The 20710-nt window shown below is 38.8% G+C and overlaps 1 protein-coding gene across 4 annotated transcripts in view; it reads left to right on the forward strand.

Annotated features, from left to right (window-relative positions):
* Positions 1–20290, forward strand: part of LOC127578788 (uridine-cytidine kinase-like 1) — a 98760-nt gene extending 78470 nt beyond the window's left edge. For all 4 annotated transcript variants that reach the window (XM_052031237.1, XM_052031236.1, XM_052031239.1 and 1 more), the window contains exons 9-15: positions 4174–4272; positions 8326–8419; positions 12425–12487; positions 14472–14594; positions 14751–14858; positions 16470–16626; positions 19354–20290. In XM_052031237.1, coding sequence (XP_051887197.1) covers positions 4174–4272; positions 8326–8419; positions 12425–12487; positions 14472–14594; positions 14751–14858; positions 16470–16626; positions 19354–19430 — 721 coding nt within the window. In that variant the 3' untranslated portion in view covers positions 19431–20290. The remainder of the gene's footprint in view (positions 1–4173; positions 4273–8325; positions 8420–12424; positions 12488–14471; positions 14595–14750; positions 14859–16469; positions 16627–19353) is intronic.
* Positions 20291–20710: the final 420 nt, after the last annotated feature.

Consider the following 20710-nt stretch of genomic DNA (forward strand, 5'->3'; position numbering starts at 1 on the left):
GTGGCAATCAATTTAAAATGAAGTAAGGTGAATACAAATTTGATGCTTTAGCATAACTTATAATTATTTCTAGGTTACAAGATTCTGAGATAAGATTCTAATGATAAAATGACAAGCTTATCAGGCACCCACTATTCCTTTAGACCAAGGTTTTCTACCAAGGTTTGCTCTACCTGACTACGGAGAATTGTTACAATGGATACAAATAGAAAAGCAAAATTTTTGGTGGGCGGGGGGGGGGGGGGGGGGGTGGAAGGACTAAGTAGAAAAAATATTTTTATGTCCTTGTAAATGAATTACAGGAAGTGAACACACGGGCAACGCAAGCCATTAGGAAGGCAGATCATACATTAGGCTTTATTGCAAGGGGGTTGAAATGTAATACTATGAAAGTCTTGGCACAATTATATCAGGCTTTTGCTGTGAGCATCTGCTGGAATAGAGTGCAAACCTGCAGTCATCTTACCCAAGCAATATTTTGTCTTGAGACTATGCCACAGGGAGTTCACTGAATGAAAAGGTTTCCACTGAAAGGAGATGGAGTAGACTGGTCCATCCTCTGGGACTTTAGAAGAATGAAAAAATCTCAAAGAAACGTATAAAATTCTTAGGGGACTCTACAGAGTAGGTGATGAGAGACTGCTTCTCCTGGAATGGAATCTAGGCTGTCATCTGAAGATAAGGTATTTACCACTTAGCTCTGATGTGAGCTGAGATTTCTGCACTTGGCAGCTTAGGAATCTGTAGCATCCTCTCTCCCAGAGGTCATGGATGTTCAGAGTATATTCAAAATGGATTTTTAAGTACTGAACAGGGGGAGAAATTGTCCTGCAAGTAGTAATACTAAAATTGCAATCGGGTAGTGTCTGCACAACATGCTATGTGTAGAATTGAAGTTTCGAAACTGTGTAAACTGAGGAAGTGTTGCTACATTTCAAGTTTAGCACTCTGTACCCACAGATTAATTTCCAGGTGCAAGAAAAGCAAGGGAATGGGGTGGACTGGCTGGATAAGGTGGAGACGTGAAATCTATAAAGAACTTCAGCTCTTAGCTTTGCCATTCCATAAAATTTTGTCATAAAGTCATCAACAGTTAGCTTGAGAGGTGAGTGTAGCTGCAGCTGTACTAATCAACAATTGCTTCAGCATCAATTGCTGCATGTGGAACTGTCAGAAAGCATGAGCAACATGAAAGTCTTCCCAGTTTAGTTTTTCTCTCCCCTGATTACCATTACTTTGTTTCCACACTATGCAGAAAATAAGATTTTTTTTAAATTACCAGAAGAAAGGAAGAGGCTTGAGTCTTAGCCACAGCGGTGAGAGAGAAATAGATCACTTTGGCTCATTGTCATGCATCTCTTAGGCTGGTAGAGGAGTAAGTCAAGGCTTTTAGAATCAATAGAGAGATGCAGCAAGGAAACAGGCCCATCAGCTCAGCGTCTGCCCCAACCATCAACCACCCATTTTTTTTTCTTCTCAACTCCTTCCGGATCCTATCGCTCACCTATATACTCGGGGCAAATTACAGTAGCCCACCAACCTGCACATCTCCTGGTTGTGGGAGGTAACCCACAGGGAAAACATGCAAACTCTACACAGACAGCACCCACATTCGTGATTGAACCTGGGTGGCGGACACTGAGAGGCAGCAACTTTACTGGCTGCACCACCGTGCTGCCCTGGGTTTGTATCTGCTGGTAAAAGATGTGAAAGAAAGGAAGTCTAATGTATACTACCTCCTCCCAGCCAAACCTACTACAAAGGTAGAAGTAAAGGAAGCTGTTATCTCACCCTGTGATGTTTGGCTTAGAAACCTGCTGCATCTGTTGCACCTTCATGAGAAACAGAGGTGGGAAGGTGTTGGGAAATACTTGAAGGCCTATTTCTCAGAATTCTTAAACCAACCTGCTTCTCAAAGGCCACTTTGGGCCAGGATGTTTGACTGTTGACCAGAAGTCACCACTGTAACTGCCAGCCGTGACTACTGTAGATGGAAAGGTAATTGGACTGGTGGAGGTGCTCAGTCACCAAGCCAGCAATCCTGTGCTTGCTAGTCCCTTACTGTGCAGCCAGCAGCATGGAATCTCCTGGTCCTTGTGCCAGTACGAGACTAAACCATGCAGTGATCCAGGCTCCAGTGAGATCTTTCTGTGCACCTGGGGACTACTGAATGCTGAGATGCCTATGTCTCAGAAAAGAATGGGGCGCTTGAAAATCAGACAGGCAGCATTCTGTGCTATTAAGAAATGAAACATGCTTCATAGTCTCTATGTAGTATGTGGCTTATCCCAGTATCTGAAATTCTTAGGAGCTAAACATTTTATTTATTGTGGGCTGGAGACAAAGAGGGGGAAGGGGATCATTGAAAGGATTCGAGGACTTGGAGATTCAGAATGGGGATCGGGTAAGCAGGGGATCAGGGAGGAAAGTGGGTGTCAGCTAGATCATTTGGGATAGCAGTTCAACAGATGAAGGAGAGTCGGAGTCGGATTCTATAGGATTTGGCTGACTCAGGTCCTGGAGATTGTTGTTGGCTCAGTTTAGGACTCATTGGGGGTAGAGAATTTGGGTTTGGGGACGGTCGGGGTCACAGAGCAACTGTAGCCTGAGTGTTTACAAAATAATTATGTGAACAAGCTTCTTCAAGCCAACAAGTTTGATTACTTAGTTTATTGACAGTAAGACATTTTCGGTCCAATTACTGACTCGGGATACGTGCAGCTACAAGTTGAATGGAAGGCTGGCAGGAAGGGACCCTTGAGCTTGGGTGTCTCCATCCCTATTGCCCTTAGCATACTCACTCTCATTCAGAGAGTGGAAACAACACCAAAGGCTGCCTCACTGCCTGGCGCAGAGGGTGAAAATTTCAAATGTGGTTTTACTGATTGAAACCATCTGCTCGCTGTCTACCTTGCACCATCAAGAGTTGGCCTTATTTGATTTACAGGATAAGTTCTGCAGTAATGTCTGACAGGGACTTCAATTCTGCAGACCTAGTAGTAGTATACAGAGAAATATATAGTTATTCTATAATTCAATACAGTTTGATGTTGTTTAGTTCCCAAGTCTCCAAGTTGAAATATAGTGTTGTCTTGCTTAACCGTGGTATATTTCTGTTGCCATGTTTCTTAATAATCAGGGGATTTTGAGTGCTGAGGTTGCCTGAGAGATTGATTAAACAGTTTTGTTCTGTTCTTTGAATGGAGGATTCCTTTCACAGTAGTATCATTAGCATGGGTGAGGACCAAGTAACCTCTCTCACACATTGTTGAGAATAATGCAGTACTGGATTTGCCAGAAGATGAGATTGCCAGACTCCAGGAGTTTAGCAGGGCCTCTGAGGTGTCAACTGGCAGCGCATTTTGGAATCATCACTCTCTGGTAGGAGTCTTGCAAAAAGCAAGTTGGACATTCTCGCTCTATGTTTACACTTAAATAACTAGGCCAACAGTCTAGGATTACTGCTGAGCGTTTCAGTTTACCTGATGATCAGTGAGGTCATTGTTTGGATCATTTATTGTTAGTTTCACTGGAAAGAAAGAGGCACATCTTTCAGAAGAGGACAAGGCCAAGATACTTTAAATCTCTTCCTCTCACACATCAACCCTTTTTCACCCCCATCCAACTTCTAATGCATTAAGATCTGTCTGAGTGGTGATTTGTCCAAATGACAACAAAAGCTGTTATTGACATGGGGGCTCATTTAATTTTGGGCGGTGGTGTACAATTGGTTTTATGAGATTGTCCATCTATTACATACACATACAATGTTTGTTTCCACAACAGAATTGGATGATATACAGAGAACCAATCTGATATTGCCAGTTATCACTTAAGCCCAGAAATTTAAACTACTGCCCAATATGTTGCTATGCTTTTAGTGATTAAGCTGAAGTATACAGTAAATGATTGTTTGAGAAATTCTGTTTGCTTTTTAGTTATTGTGCAAATAATTTGAATGTTCTTTATTTCAAACAAATACAAATTTCAATAAAAATGTAATACTTCTTTTACAAAAAAGTCAAATAAAAAATACTCAAGTATAAAATTAAAATTTCTGCAGCTTTCCAGGTAATTGCATATTCTAAAAAGCAAATATGTCTTTAATATCTGAAAGTTCTGATTTTTGTCTACAGTTGAGATTCATCACGTTTCCTCATTGTATTACTTCAGGGCAACCTTGGCATCTGCCCACCAAGCACAACCATTGCCAGAGACACTGAGTGTGTTGAAGAGCACACCACAGGTTCAGGGAATGCACACATTTATTAGGTACTGTATCCATTTATCCATCTTGGTGCAATGTCTAGAAACACCTCATATTGCCAATAAAGGCACCTGCACATCCATCTCTTCATCCAAGCCTATGATCACCTTAATTCTATAACATAGTATGATTACCTGTTGGACATCAAGGCCACTGAGTCCATAAGAGCTGGCCCTCTGAAAATGCCGGTGAATTAGTTCCATTCCTTTGCTATGTCACTTTTTTTTAATCCCTAGTCCCAATCCCCTTTTCATTGATATGATGAAACATTACAAAGTCTTTTACTCTATGAAGTATTTTCAGTAAAGTGAAAGGAATAAAACTAAAGCCTTCTATTTTCCAGCAGGACATAATTACATTGAGTTGGTTAATGTACATGTTGGTTTGTTTTGTTAGTACATCTACTAATTGACATTTTCTTTCAAATTGCCAAAACCTTGCACTTTAACTATAAACTTAACTTAATCTTTATCAAGAATAAGTTTGAGTAAAATGTTGCTCATTGAATTTTAAATATGAATAAAGGAAATAGAATTATAGAATAATGCAGCACAGAAACAGGCCCTTCAGCCCAACTCATCCACAAGGGAGCAGAAGCAGGCCATTCGGCCCATCGAGTCTGCTCCAAGGAAAGGGAAATAGAAATGAGAAATGGGGAATGGGGGAAGAAAACAAAACTATTCTAATCCCAATTTCTGGCCTTATCCCCATATCCCTTGATATCCTGACTATTTAGATATCTATCTCCTCCTTGAACGCCCCCACTGATCTGGCCTCCACTGCTGTACGTGGCAAGGAGTTCCACAAATTCACCGCCATCCATGCCCGTCTAAGCTAGTCCCATTTGCTCATGTTTGGCCCGTATCCCTCCAAATCTTTCCTATCCATGTACTTCTCCAAATGTTTTTTTAAATGTTGTTATTGTGCTTGCCTCAACTACTTTCTCTGGCAGATCATTCCATACATGCACCACCCTCTGTGTGAAGAAGTTGCCCCTCGGATCCCTTTTAAATCTTTCCCCTCACCTTTAACCTACGCCATTTAGTTTTTGGTTCCTTTTCCCTGGGAGAAAGGCTGTGTGCATTCACCCTATCTACGCCCCTCATGATTTTATACACCTCTGTAAGGTTACCCCTCAGTCTCCTAGATTCCAAGGAAATAACGTCCTAGCCTGCCCGACCTCTCCCTATAACTCAGGCCCTTGCGTATTGGCAACATTCTTGTAAATGCTCTTTACATTCTTTCCAGCTTAATGATGTCTTTACTATAACGGGGTGACCAAGGCTGTACACAATACTCCAAATGTGGCCTCAAGTGCAACTATAACGTAACTTCCCAAATCCTGACTGATGAATGTCAGCGTGCCAAACACCTTCTTCACTACCCCGTCTACCTGACAATGGTTTAAAGGATGTATATTTATACCACTGAGAAAAAAAATTGTATATTATGCTTGTCATCCAATAGATGATGCTTCAAATCAGATAAGACATTAAATCTACTCTTTTAAATTGTTTCTTAAATAATTTTAAGAATTTTATTGTTAACACAAGCCAATCAAACTAAATTTTCTGATATAGGCCCACCTTTTACTAATTTGAAACCAGCTTGTTTGATACCATGTGTGTTCCCCTATAAAATTGCCTTTCGGAAGAAATGTTTGGAGACTGGTCAGAAAATGTTTTGAATAACTAGAGTTGAACAGAGTTTGTGATATCTCCTGAACTGCATTCTGCCCTTTATAGCTATGTACTTTTACATTCTGTTGACTTTGTTGCTTTTTTTGCACTTCATTGGATGGATGATTTGATTATTCCCTGTATCTGTCAAATTTAGCTATTTCAACACGGTTCACAGGGCTACTTTGCCTTTCTATTTATAGTGTAATACATTTGTTTTCAGTATTTTATTTCTCTACTGTTGTTTGACTTGATTATTTTACTTGCCTAATTCCTCAGCTTCTGAGCCATCTGCTCTGAGTCTAGCAGCTTTTCATGTGGAACTTTGGCTGACGGCTTTTCAAGCAGAATTTTATTGAACACCTTTTGGAAGTATGTAATGGTGTTTATTGCAGTCCTGTCCAAGGGAAATTTGGCAGACAGAATCTTCTTTTAGAAGCTGTGTTGATTATTGTTTGTTGTTGTTAGAGGTAATCCTTTAAATGTGTTACTGATAATTGATTTCATTATTTCACACATTACTGAGGTTAGGTTATTAGGTTTGTAGTGTTCTGTGACTAGACACAACACTCTTTGAAAATCCCATTAGCCTTTTTTTAATAAACCTCTGTCTTCAATGAGTCTTCATTGGTTTTATTGTATTAATTAATGGTGCCTTTTAGATTTCCTCCATCTCTTAGTAATGTGGGATTTGTATTAATAATAGTGAATTTGTAATGAAAAATATATGATCGAGTAGCTGAGTCACTATTTGATTAGCTTTTCCATCTCTTGTGTGAATGCAATGTCATTGGCCAGAGAATCCTTCGGGATGACCAGAGGCTATGAAAAGTACTATTTCAAGTCTACATTTTGTACTTGTCCTAAGTGTGGCAAGTAATACATTTAACTGAATGCAAACTTGGTGATTCTGAAAGCTACAGCACCAATGCAGTTACAAAAGCAGATCCTCGTGTAAATGTCATGCTTGTAGAATGATCCACTAATCGCCAAACCTGAATTGTGTTGGCAACAATCCAGTTGTTGACACACTTCAGTAATCTCTTCAACAACAAGAAACAACAATCAACCCAGCTTTTTAAAGAGGAATACTCTGCCTGCCAAGCTTCCCTTGGACAGGACTGCAGTAAAAACCATTGTGCACTTGACTTCCAAAAGGTGTTTGATAAAGTTCTGTTTGAAAAGCCATCAGCTAGAACTCCACATGAAAAGCTGCTAGACTCATAGTAGATAGTTCAGAAGCTGCAGAATTAGGTAAGCAAAATAATTTAGCTGGGAATCTGAATCAAAAACTAAAAGCTGCCAATGCTGAGGAGGCCTGTCACTGTTCAAAGATAGATTAACAATTTACATATACTGTCTACCATCCAGGGGAATGGGAGGTGCTGGTTGCATGAGAATTGCTCAAAAAATATTACTGTCAATCACAAGCTTCTATTCTGTGCGTAAACCTTTAAATAAATTGCCAAACTATATATCATCTCCTTAACCTTTTAAATAACTGTTTTACAATGCAAATTCAATATGAAATAGTTTAATATTCTTAGACATTTTTACTGTTTGCATGAAAATTCCAGATGCATGAATACTGAATAAACGAGTTTGCTGTAAAAGATTTTGCTCTTCCTGTACTTGTGGCACCACTATCTCCAGCATTAACTGTTTTCAACTCAAACCAGGTATTCCCTCTTCCCTAGTTTCCCCTCATTTTCTTGCATTCCAGCTAATATAGACCATTCAATTTCTAATATTGACCTGTGCATTTATCACTTTGACCAGTGTCCTTGCTTATTCCACTTCCGCCGCGCTCCTCCAAAAGATATTTTGGAATGCTTTAGTGAAATTGTCTTTTAATATCATCTAATCAGCTCTGCCATCCAATGAAGCAATTTGCTTGCCCATCAACTTAGTTATGATTGATGTATCTAGTATTTTTTCTCCCTTTTATTTTCAACCACTGTGAAATAATTGCTTATTTCAACCTTTGATGTATTACAGTTAAAATATGAGCCTTTTAATAATTCATGGAGACCATCAGAACTCTGAATCTAAACTACACTCTTGAAAGTTATAACCAAGAAGTTGTTAACTTCACAATTTAGTAAATTGTTCCCTTGCAAATAAAGCATGGAGGTGAAAGAATAATGAAGTACAAGGGATACAGAACCAGAATTGAAGGAAGATATCACAAACAAGTTGTCAGGAAATTTTTACTTGTGTTTAAACCATAAATTACTGGGAAATTTTGAGGTATATTAGAGCCATGAAAACCTTTTATTGTACTTGACTTTGTTAATGAGGTGCAATTTATTTTTCGTAATAGCTGTGTGTATTTTCCAAATGAAGTATTGAAAGCTGATAGCACAATTTCCTTTTTAGAAATAAAGACACGTGTCGAGATGAGTTTATATTCTATTCAAAGAGGCTGATGAGACTATTGATAGAGCACGCACTTTCGTTATTGCCTTTCAAGGTATGTATGGAAATAATGTTATCCATTATTCAGTGTTGCTGCACAGAAACAGACCGTTTGTTCCAGTGTCTTTTATTTCCCTCCACTCGAGTCCAATCCCTTTCTGCTACCTGCTGCCTCAAGTCCTTCCTTTCCCCTTAGAATCATCTCTTCTATACATCTCTGATTACCATCCTAATGAATAATTACATAATCTTCTTCAAATGACATATCAAAGGACCAACAAAATGATAACTGTCGAAGGAAATGGGTAAATATACAGGAGCTTTGAAAATACAGAAAGAGGAAACTGCAGAAAATGTCAGTGTGCTGGATTGTTGTGGCTATCTATGCACAGAGGGAATGGGAATCATTGGGGAAAGCTGGTGTTAGAGGAGTAGTAACGTAAAATAGATGATCATTAAGGTTGGGTTGTCACCCATTTAGCATACTGGGAATTGAGAGAGAGGTTCAAAGACCATCTTGTCCTCTGCTTGACAGACCCCTGCAAGCCCTGACAATGTTTGTACCTCTGTCTGCTCCTTTCATGTTTCGCATTTTATGCAACTGATGCCTATGAGCCCAATGAGAATTATTATCAATTATGAAGTGATGGTTGATTATAAGAAAAACGTACTGCAATATTTTCCTATTCTTGATTATATTTTCACTTGTCAATTTATGAAATCTGGAACCTCTGCAGGAGAAATTTGGTGGAATTAATTGATAAGATGATCATTTATTTCTGCATGTTGCAGGCTAGAAATATTTCTGATCATAAACAGCTGGTGAATAAGAATCTGCTCCTGTTCAATACAATACTATTGGGCTTCAGTATTCTGTGCCTTCAAGTTTTTTTTTGGTTAACAAAACATTACTTAGCTTGATAGTGTACTTATTAGTAGTCCAATACACACACTTACTGGCCCTATCCTGAAGTAGTTGAAGCTGGAGCTTCTGGACCCAATATTTAGTTGGGCAGGGAGGGGTTATCCTAATGACACAGATGGAAAGAGGGAAATTTATTCTATGTATCAAGCTGCAAAGAAGGCATTTCAACACCAGTGTGAGGCAGCATTGACAGGAAGATGGCCAGGGTAATTAGTGCCAGGAGTGAGCACACTGGGAGCAGTGCAGAAAATAATTTCCTAACTGTTTTCATTATTATTCTAACCCTTCTAACTCCAGCAAGCAAACGCAGCCTTGCACCATTACACCCTTTCTACTGCTGCACATGCACGGCACAGCTTACAATGTGCAAGTACTAGTTTCCCAAGTTGCCAGTAAAGTCACAATAGCAAATGAGGGTAAATATTCAAAGTGGGAAGAAAAGGTATTCAGATTAGTGGAGGGATATTACTCACTCAAACACACACATTCAGTTGCCTTCGTATATCTCATGGTTGTAGGCATATTTAGTGAGTGACAGACCATTAGAATTCCTGAATCACTAGGAAGCTCAATGTGCCACAAGAATGCAGCTCATCATTCCTGGAACTCTAGGAACCCCACTGTCCTTGCAATATCTGCATAGCTGTTGCTCCATTTCCTTCAGTAGAGAGGATCAATGATGTCCCTAATACTGCAATGAACAGCAAACTCTGATACATGGCATAGATCGGCTACTACAGCCTGGATTGACCAGAGGCTACTGAGTTCACCCTCCGAGCTGGTCCAGGCACAGGTGTTTGCTTTCCACTCTGCATGCAGATACTTAAAGTCATTGACAAATTCTTAAGTCTTAGCCTCCAGATGTTATTCCCTGAAAATTTGTTGGCATTTTTTAATGACTCACTAACCAATCACTGTGTAACAGGCTATCACTGGCAAAATGGCCATATCAAGGAACGAACTCACAGGAAAATGGGTAAGAACTGGGACGGGCTAGGACAGGAGCCGGGTTTAGATCGAGGGAGGGTCCCAGAACAGAAATCGGCTCAGGAGTCGTGGATTCTGGTGATTATTGAGATGGGTCTTGCAATTGGAGCTGAAAGTCAGACTTTTGAGAAGAAAATGTTTAGTTTTATCACTCCAGTTTTGCAAGATTATGAACCATGGTTTTATGCAGTAGCTTGATAATTTTTGATATTATTAACTCATTTGGGCAAACATTAGGCTGATTTTGTGTAGACAGGCATCCAACAGTATCTGGCAGAAGTTAGTTTGCCCTACCATCCTTCAGCTCAGAAGAGTCTGACCCACAAAGTTGCAGAAGTATGAGCTGGATAATGGCAGAGCAAAGGGAACAGAGTGAACGGACCTTGAACAACGTAGCTGGTAGCCTGTCGGCTCTTGGACTGTACTCACTGGAGTACAGAAGAATGAGAGGGGACTTCATTAGAAACATTTTGAATGTTGAAAGGACTGGACAGAGTAGATGTGGTTAAGCTGTTTCCCTTGATTGGTGAGACCAGGACTAGAGGGCACAATCTTAGAATTAGAGGGTACAGGTTTAAAACAGAAGTGAGGAGAAATTTCTTTAGCCAGAGGGTGGTGAGATTGTGGAATTCTTTGCCACGTACGGCTGTGGAGGCCCAGTCATTGGGGGCGTTTAAGGAGGAGATAGATAGGTATCTAATTAGTCAAGGTATCAAGGGATACGGGGATGAGGCCGGAAATTGGGGCTAGATAGGAATAGTTTTAGTGTAGCTCATGGAGCAGACTCGATGGGCTGAATGGCCTACTTCTGCTCCTTTGTCTTGTGGTCTTACCCAATGAGACTTAAGATTTAGGAAGTAAACAAACAGTGGGGGGGGGGGGGGGGGGGGGGGGAGGAGAACAAAATGCAACATCAACTGGCTTTGGAAAGGCAATAAAAAGGGGATAAAACTGGATTAAAATTAAAAAGTAACAGAAAGAAAGTGATACAAAATTTGAATCCCTTTTTAAATTCTGAAACTATTCACAACTTGAAGAAATAAGACTTCATGCTTACAACAGCAAATTATTAGTGCAAGAACTTAATTGACAGTTATTTAAACCTCTTCTTCCAAACCCTATATATCTGCAACAGTTTAGTTTATATCTGCCTTCTAAATACAATAACTATTTGATTTTCAGTGGTAAGGGTGGATAGGAAAATGCCTTTTTCTTTTGCCAGGCTCACAGTAGATCAGTCTGACTTTGAGAGTCTCTCTTGGACGTGAGAGCTTAATTGCATTCCAGTCATTATCTGAAATTATTGTACCATTCATGCATAAACATGCAAAACCACATTTGCCTCACTGCTGTTTTGACAGTAAAATCTGGTCCAGCAACATTGAGGTTGAGTTTGGTTTTGTAGGGATGGAATACCTTACTCAGCAACACGTAAACATTCTACTTACAAATGGAGATATCCATGAAGCATTATATGCAGATTGCTAAATAGATTTTAAAATACCTTCTGCAGAGGTGAAGGCAGCTGAACCTGCAGTATAAATGGGACAGTAAGTGATCCAACTTAACATCACTGCCACCACATTGTATCTAGTGTCTGACATGTTGATCACTGCCATCTAGTTTCTGTGCTGAATTTTTAAAACTGACAACAGTCAATAGAGAAAATTGAGATCAAAGCAGTAGAATGGATAATTATTTTGAATCTGTGCAATACCACCACCTGACCTTATTTGAATCACCTTGTCAGTCAGAGCCAACCTCTCCTCGGATGACTTCAGATATAAACTCCTGTCCAAAGTCCATTAGACAACTACATGGGTCCTATATATATATATATAGAAAAAAACTGGTTGCCAAATTAAACACCAGATCATTTCTGTTGTCCCTATTCAACTATCTGAGTGGACCCCTCAACATAAATACGACTTGGTACCAAAAGTAATCAAGTAAAATTCTGCTTACATATACAATGTTCAACTGTGACCTACTATTCCTATTCCCATTTCTGAGACCCATGGACTTCTTGGGCAGAGCATGTTAAGTTTTCAGGAAACAAATCTAGATTTCATGCTGTTGGAAGCAGGTTGATGTAATCAGTGAATGCGTCCTAGCTAACTAACTGTGTTATCCGGTGTTTTGCGACAGACATGCACAGTTCAGACACTACAAGGAGAGGACTATGAAGGGAGAAGATTTGCCGGCACAAGAGTAAGTATGTTACAAAGTTTGTGTTGTGAAGTAACATTTGGCACCAAATATTAATTTACCATCCAGTTAGAAATATTGCCAATCTTAAACCATTAGCTCCTGTGCCTTAATAATTATATGGGCACAAAGTAAATAAAGCATAAATTAGCTTAGTCATATTGCTTGACAATAAAGTGTGAAGTACCGTTAAATGTGATTGTGGGATTAGTTGATTCTTGATGGTTTTGAGTGCTTCTAAACAATAAATGACACTGGCGCAGCACTTCAGTATAGTTGCTGCACTCTGTAACTTACCCGTTCATGAGTGTGAGAGTGACTGGAAAAAGGAAATGTAACTTCCAAATTAAGTAGGTAATTAATAGTTCTAAGTTAAATTGGATAAATAGAAGAGAAACGAGTTATTAGAGTAGCAGATAATTCTGCAGACTGGAAATCAGAATATGCCAGAACTACTCAGCAGGTCAGGGCAGATCTGTAGAGAAGCCAAGCTAACATTAAGTTGATAAATTTTCATCAGAACTCACTCAAAATGTTATCAATCGGAAACATTAACTCTGTTAGCCTCCCTCCAGTTTTTGACTTACTGAGGATTTCCAGCATGTTTTTATTTCAGGTTTCCGGAATCTGCGGTATTTTATTCTGCTCATGCCAGATCAGCTGAATTTTGCAGCACACTGTTTTTGCGAAACAAAGTTCTTTAGTTCACATCGATGTGCAATAGCATGCGATTCCATTTATAAATGGGATTTGGAAAGATTACTTCATGGTTTTTATTTTTGCACTTTGGGAGAGAAGAGTGTGATGGTCAGTCAGAGGAAAGTTGAGGTGAGGCAGAGTCTGTTGACAGTGAACTGGAGTTGCAGTTCTGAGTAGTACATATGGATATGCTTTTTCATAGACAGTCCAGGCAGAAAAACGCTCTCTAAGTTATCTCCTTCTTTCTATCGTCTCCCCCTCCTAATGCCTTTGCTTACCACACAGGTGGTATGAGCAGTATAGAGGGGGGATTGGGAATGTTGATACCGCTTTGTTTGAGGCTTGTTGCATCAGGTTTTGACAGCACAGCTTTCATTGTCATGCACACTGTCCAAGCAAGTGGTTTGCATAGATATATCAGCCAAGTTGTCAACAGATGGGTCTAGTTGTCCAGTAGCCACCCTTTGATTACCATGCGACTTTGGTTGTAACTGCCACAACATCCATCTGCAGAATGAAGGCAGCATAATGGCTGGTGGCATATAAACAATGACCTTCCTATGCACACACACTAGCTGAAGGAAATCCTTAAACAAGCTGACAAGACTCTTCCAATGCACTTTAAAAGACTCAAGTTTCATGTTAATAGGAGAGCATAATTAATTTAAGTTCATGTTATTGACAGTCATTCGCACTTGGATTCCATTGGCAAAGACCGCAACCACACAGTCTTGAAAGGAGCAAGATATTACCAATAGCGGCTTTCAAATTTCCCAGTTTAACTTCTTGTGCGAGAATACCAGAAGTTGTCCATTTTACCAATAAATAACAGTGAGCAGTGGCACACTCCCCAGTATTTACAAAGCAAAATCAGTGGCAATGTCCTTGGATCATAAGCAAATTCTGCAAATACACTGTATGGATACATCAGTAAATAACATCTAGAATGTAGACAAATGGAAATAAAAGATTTTCATCAGAGATGATTTAAATCCAAACACATTAAGTAGATACTCAAGTAAATAGTATTGGAAACAAGATCACCATAGCTTTCAGTAAGGTTTGTTGTATTTTTAATCTGATGTTGGTTAAATGACTATTTACTAAATTTACTGTATTCCACCAATATGTGAATGACTATTAATAAACAATGCCCCAGTAATGCCGTTGAAGAAATTGCTAATATAACACACAGCCTACAGGATTGCTTGCTATTTATTTATTGATAAAGACAAGTGTTATGAAGCTGCTTCTATCTGCTGTAATTCCATTTTTTTCATGCTTGAAGATAACAGGAGTATCCATTCTAAGAGCGGGGGAGACTATGGAACCTGCCTTACGAGCAGTGTGCAAAGATGTGAGGGTCGGTAAAATCCTAATCCAAACTAACCACACTACAGGAGAACCAGAGGTAAAAACAACAAAAATTCCTCCTCTTAATTGTATGGAAACTGGATTGCCACAGCAATTAGAATGGAGTCAACCTATGCCAATAAGAACCTGTGTTTTGATTTACTGTGCTCTATAATTGTAGGCCCTTACGAAATTGTTCGCTCTCAATTTCCAGCTTCACTACTTGAGACTGCCAAAGGACATCAGTGAGGATCATGTCATTTTAATGGACTGTACAGTGTCAACAGGGGCTGCAGCTTTGATGGCAATCAGAGTCTTACTGGTAAGACAGTGTTTTGGTGTATGTAACATTAAGACACATTCAAAATTAAAGACAAATTATAGTAACAACTGGGTATTCTGCTGATATGTTATAGTTAATAACATAATTCAGTACCAAGTCTGTACAGCCAGTTCTACCAGTATCTGAGAAATCTATTGCCAGTCTACAGAAACTGCAATAGTATCAAAATGCTAAGATTTTTGTCACGGAATCAGATTCTATATAGTTATCGAAACAACATGAAGAGGAGGACAATTTTCCAGATAAACATTAGTAGATGGGGAACATTGCCTAATGTCAAGTCAGAGAAAATTTTTCTCTCAAATGGCTGAAATGACCTGATTTGTAATTGTTTTGGACAGATGTATGGTAAATGTTTAACCTCAAGTATAATCAAAAACATGTAAATTATGGATGGGAAATGGTGAGGAGAAGTTATGTGTACATACTTCATTGTTTTATTTTGCAGATAGTTTTTTTTTAAAGACTTAAAAACAATTTGTTTTTGATATCACTGATTCAACAGTGACTGGCATTAACACTCGCCCACAGACATCAGTAATTTTCTTTGCAATGTATAGTAGGTTGGTGGTGCTGGTCACTGAAACGTAACAGTCAGTAGTTGTGTGGAATACTAATGATGAACATTACGAAAGGGTTGACACTTTTAATTATGTTACTTGAAGTTTTTGGATCAGAATTGTTCTGTGTTTTGGCAACCTAACTTTCAAACAGTGTGATTTACTAATATGACAATTACTTTAATCAGAGACTTGGTCCACCATAATACAGTGGATTAAATTAATTGACCTCAAGTAAAAACAAAACTGACTGAATCAAGCATAGCTAATTGTCTGAAATTAACATACATATCATTAATGTTTTGGACCAGGACTTCATCATGACAAAGGATCTCCATCTGAAAATGTTAACTTTTCTCTCTCTTTATAGATGCTACAATTCCACTATCTCCAGCACAATGCTTATTTGATTTTTTCAGCATTGTATAATAACCATCCCCTCATATTCTAATGGTATAAGCAGACCAATTGCTCCTTTTTTTGTGTGTTGGAAAGGGCTCTACTTATTAAAATCGTTCCTCCTTCGTATCATCAATTGAAAATATGCATGGCTTGAATTTTCTAAGATGTTAGTAATAACCTTAACTGCAAAAGCACTTTCTAATAAATTGGACCAGGAAGAAATATCTTAATGATGTAATTATTCTGTAGTGTAGCGGTTAGTATAACGCTATTACAGCACCAGCAGTTCGGCCACTGTCTGTAAGGAGTTTGTATGTTCTCCCTGTGTCTGCATGGGTTTCCTCCGGGTGCTCCAGTTTCCTCCCACATTCCAAAGACATACAGGTTAGGAAGTTGTGGGCATGTTATGTTGGTGCCAGAAGCGTGGTGACACTTGTGTGCTGCCCCTAGAACATTCTACATAAAGATGCATTTCACTGTGTCTTGATGTACATGTGACTAATAAAGTTATCATTTAAAAAAAGACATTTCTTGGCAGTTTTTCTGAATGCAGTTTTATAAGGAAAAAGAGTAATCCTATGGATACAGGCTGTCTAATTGGTGTGTACCTAATTCTTGTCTGCCACAGGATCATGATGTACAAGAGGATAAGATCTTCCTGATCTCCCTGCTGATGGCAGAGATGGGAGTACACTCAGTGGCATACGCGTTCCCACAGGTGAAAATTATCACCACGGCAGTAGACAAAAAAGTCAATGACTTGTTCCACATCATCCCCGGCATAGGCAAGTGTTCAAAATAAACTGTTTTTATGATTGTATAAATTTTGAGGGAAATTAACATCAGCTCTTCCATGAGACGCAGCAGACTACATGCAGGTGGTGGCAACCAAGACCCTGCCCTTGGATTGCCTGATGGTTTTCTGACAGTTCCTGATGGCAGAAAGCTTTGTTTTCACTGTTTCCAAATATCTCTGATCAGAGTCATTTGGAAATGAAAAAAAATTAAATAAGTTTAAAAATTCAACAATTTAATGCATTTAAAATGGTATAAAGGGGGAAAAAAACAAAAATATTGAACCCTTTTAAATGAGTGGACTGTACCAGAGGTACTAGCTATGACTAGGATAAAACTAAGAGGACATGCACACAGAATATCAGGCTCCTCAATTCAGCGACCCATGGAAGATCTTTCAATTCAATGGTAAGTCCAGGGGCGGAATGAGAGGTCGAGTACGCCTGCACTGAACATCCAGCATGTCGCGGATTTCTATGCTGAAATATGTAGATGTGGCCATCTGGAATGCACAGCTGTGTGCTCTGTAGTTAGCCTGTAGTTCTCTACAGACCTACCAGCTAGTCATCAATCTATTTTAGACCATTGTGTGAGCTTAACCAGCATTCACAGCTAAATGGTCAAGTGGATAATCTCCTGCTAGTAAAACAGCCTCTTTTAGCTGAAAGTTCTACGAAATGTGTTCAACACAAAGATAGGCAGACAGGAAAGGTATAGAATAAATGATAAAGGAATTTTCATCCTTCCCCTCTTTAAAATTCACTTTGCTCTCAACCTCAACCCCACTGCTGCCAGTATACACGTCTGTAATGCCATTTTGGGACATTTTTACAAGTGTACATAACACTTAGTTATCAGGTTACTCGCCTTGGATGGATTCTTTTTATAGATGTTTTCCTTCATGCAGTCTGTTAATCACCTTCACATGTTAATGTAACTCAACTCATACTTCAGTCTGATATTAAAATAGTAATAATTTAGCTGGAAACAATATTTACCAGCTTCCCTTTTATCTGCTGCTGGAGTTCCACACAAGGGCTGGTTAAAAATTCTACAATGGCAACTTATTGTACAAACACAATGGCAAGCATGAACATTGCTTACCAAGACTGTTCTGCAGCTAGTTTTGGGAAACGAGTATGTTGAACAAAACAGTTTCAAAAAACAAGCATCCCATTTTGATTCCTACTTGTGACAAAACAATTTTCTATCATAGAGTCAGATGGCACGGAAACAGGCCCTTCAGCCCAACTGGTCTATGCTGACCAAGATTCCCATCTAAGCTGGTCCCATTTGCCCACATTTGGCCCATGTACCTGTGCAAGTACCAGTTAAATGTTGTTAACGTACCTGCCTAAACCACTTCCTCTGACAGCTCATTCCATTTATTGATCACTTTCTGGGTGAAAATGTTGCCCCTCGGGTTTCTATTAAATCTCTCCCCTCTCACCCTAAACCTACTGTATATCCTCTAGTTCTTGACTCCCCAACCCTGGGAAATCACCCTTCATTCTCCTATGCACCAGTGAAAAAAGTCCCAACTTGCTCAACCTCTCCCCATAACTCAGTCCCCCAAGTCCTGGAAAAGTCATAAATCTCCTTTGCACTCTTTCCAGCTTAATGGCATCTATCCTATAGCAGGGTGAATAAAACTGAACACAGTATTCCAAATGCAGCCTCACCAACGTCTTGTACAACTGCAACATAACATCCCAACTTCTATACTCAATGCCCTGAATGATGAAGGCCAGTATGTCAAAAGCCACCTTCTCCATGCTGTCTACCTGCAATGCCACTTTCAGGGAACCATGTACTTGTACTCCTAGGTCCCTCTGTTCTGCAACACTCCCTAGGGCCCTGCCATTCACTGTGAAAATCTTACCCTGGTTTGTCTTCCCTCTTCATTGCCTTAAAATATGAATCATCTCATCAGCACAGCAACTGGTACGTGAACAAAAAATTCTTTATGGCCCAGATTTTGCTGAAATAAATCAGTTATTTTATGTATTACCTGGTGGAAATAACAGCATTTCTAGGATTTGCACCCAAGTGTTCTTCAACTTAGAAAACCAAAGTGCAAACCTGACATGTTGCTGAATTCCTTTGACATTCAGAAATATTCAAAATGTATTTTTAAAACAAATTCAAATTCACTATTAATTTAAAATATTTGGAAAAATACAAACTCAATAAATAATATCCCATTAAATTTGGGTAACTTGCTGAGCAGGATTGATGATGTTACAGCTCCAGCAATTCCTTTGAATTGACATCCTAAAGTAAGTGACAAAAATATTGTTTCTACGAATAACTTCATGATTAAGCTTCAATGCCAACTGTAAATTCTGGCCGTCACCTTACTTTAGCCTAATTTTACATTATCTTGAAGAATGGTGTTAGGATGCCATAAAAAATGCCCTGATTTCACAAGACTTTCCTCATCTCTAGTAAAACCTAACAACAACATATGCAGCATGTTTTCTTTGGCCTTTAATATTATCCCTTTTGTGCAATGTTTAATCCTTAACCCAATCAAATCAGTTCAAGTGAAAATGCTCAAAAGTGTAGCAACTACTATTGCCATTTTAGCACATAGAACTTGATGGTTATCATGGCAGTGATTTCTCTGATATGTTATCCAGATCAGCTTCCAGTTGATATTTGGTGTAGCATGAGGAATCTAAATTCTAGATGATTAATCTTCTTTCATATTTCAGGCAACTTTGGAGATCGTTACTTTGGAACTGACGCTCCTGCTGATTGGTGTGAAGATGATGACTGCGCAGCATTGTGATGCACCTTTTATATTTTTAGCACCATTGTAGTCAAGTCCCTTATGGACTATTAGATCGATTGTTTAAGCCTTGCACAATGGAATTTGGTGGCAGTGGTCAGCTTCTCCTCGTTGCAGTCTGCATCCTTTAGTTTCATTGGACAGAATATCCTATCACCTTGGAATGGAAGGACTAACCTTTGTTTGGCACAGGAAATGCCAATTCAAATTCAGCCCATCACCTCTCTTTAGCACAACCTATTAGTTTATTTTACTTCAAAAGTACAACGGTTTAATAAGTGCAGTACCTACTATGCAGCTGGTACTATCCTGCATCAGATAAATAGTTTATATACAAAATAACTGAGGTTTTTCTAAGGGAAGCAGTGACATTTTCTTGCAACATTAGAAATAATGAAAACATTTTTTTCAAAAATGTGGAAAATTCTTATTTTTATTGTTACTTTTTAGATAATATAATATTTTTAATTTAAAATAAATGAATGTAAGATTTCTCAAAAATACTTAAGCACTCTTATTGTTTGAAAAAACTTTACCTGGACTCAGAATACCCTTCAAATGGGGTATCTGTGTTGCAGCTAGTTTTACGTTGGTAGATCACTACTGAGTGCTTTTGTTGTACTCTTTTATTAACATTTATCACATGATGATTGCATTACTCTTGGAAATTGTTCATGAGCACTTTAGAAATTAAAATGGTGTAATTTATCATTCCTATCCAGGAGATCGGTGTGAATTTAAATGCATAGTAATTCTGAGAAAATATTCACTATAAAAGGAATATCACCACCCCAACCCTAGCCATTTTTGTGTGGGTATTAGGGGCACTGTGAAGCTTATTATACAGTGAGATCAATGAACACTTTCTCATTGCTAGACATTAGCTGTAATACTTGTAAATCTGTTAATGAATGAAAATCTCATGTATTTTAAAATAAAAAGCTTTATATTTTGATCTTTTTTCAATCAGATTATTTTAGATAAAATGAATAATTCTGAATCACTGATCAGAGTGTGGTTATTGGGGAAAGTATGACATAAATACTCCACTTCTGTTTAAGTGCACACAAGTAGCAAAATTGCAGACTGAATTTTTAAACCATTAAAGTACTAGCAGGAAAATCACAGCAACTCCCAATATCTTTCTTGCCATGAACCAGTGAGACTGCTGTGGGTAAAAAAAATTCAGGAGATGCAAATCATCTCTCCACCATGGGAATTAAAGAGCCAACCACTCACAAATACCACAGATCGCCAGGTTGAAGTTTCTAATCTACGCA

The sequence above is a fragment of the Pristis pectinata genome, chromosome 16 (assembly GCF_009764475.1).
Source record: "Pristis pectinata isolate sPriPec2 chromosome 16, sPriPec2.1.pri, whole genome shotgun sequence".
NCBI classification, from domain to species: domain Eukaryota; kingdom Metazoa; phylum Chordata; class Chondrichthyes; order Rhinopristiformes; family Pristidae; genus Pristis; species Pristis pectinata.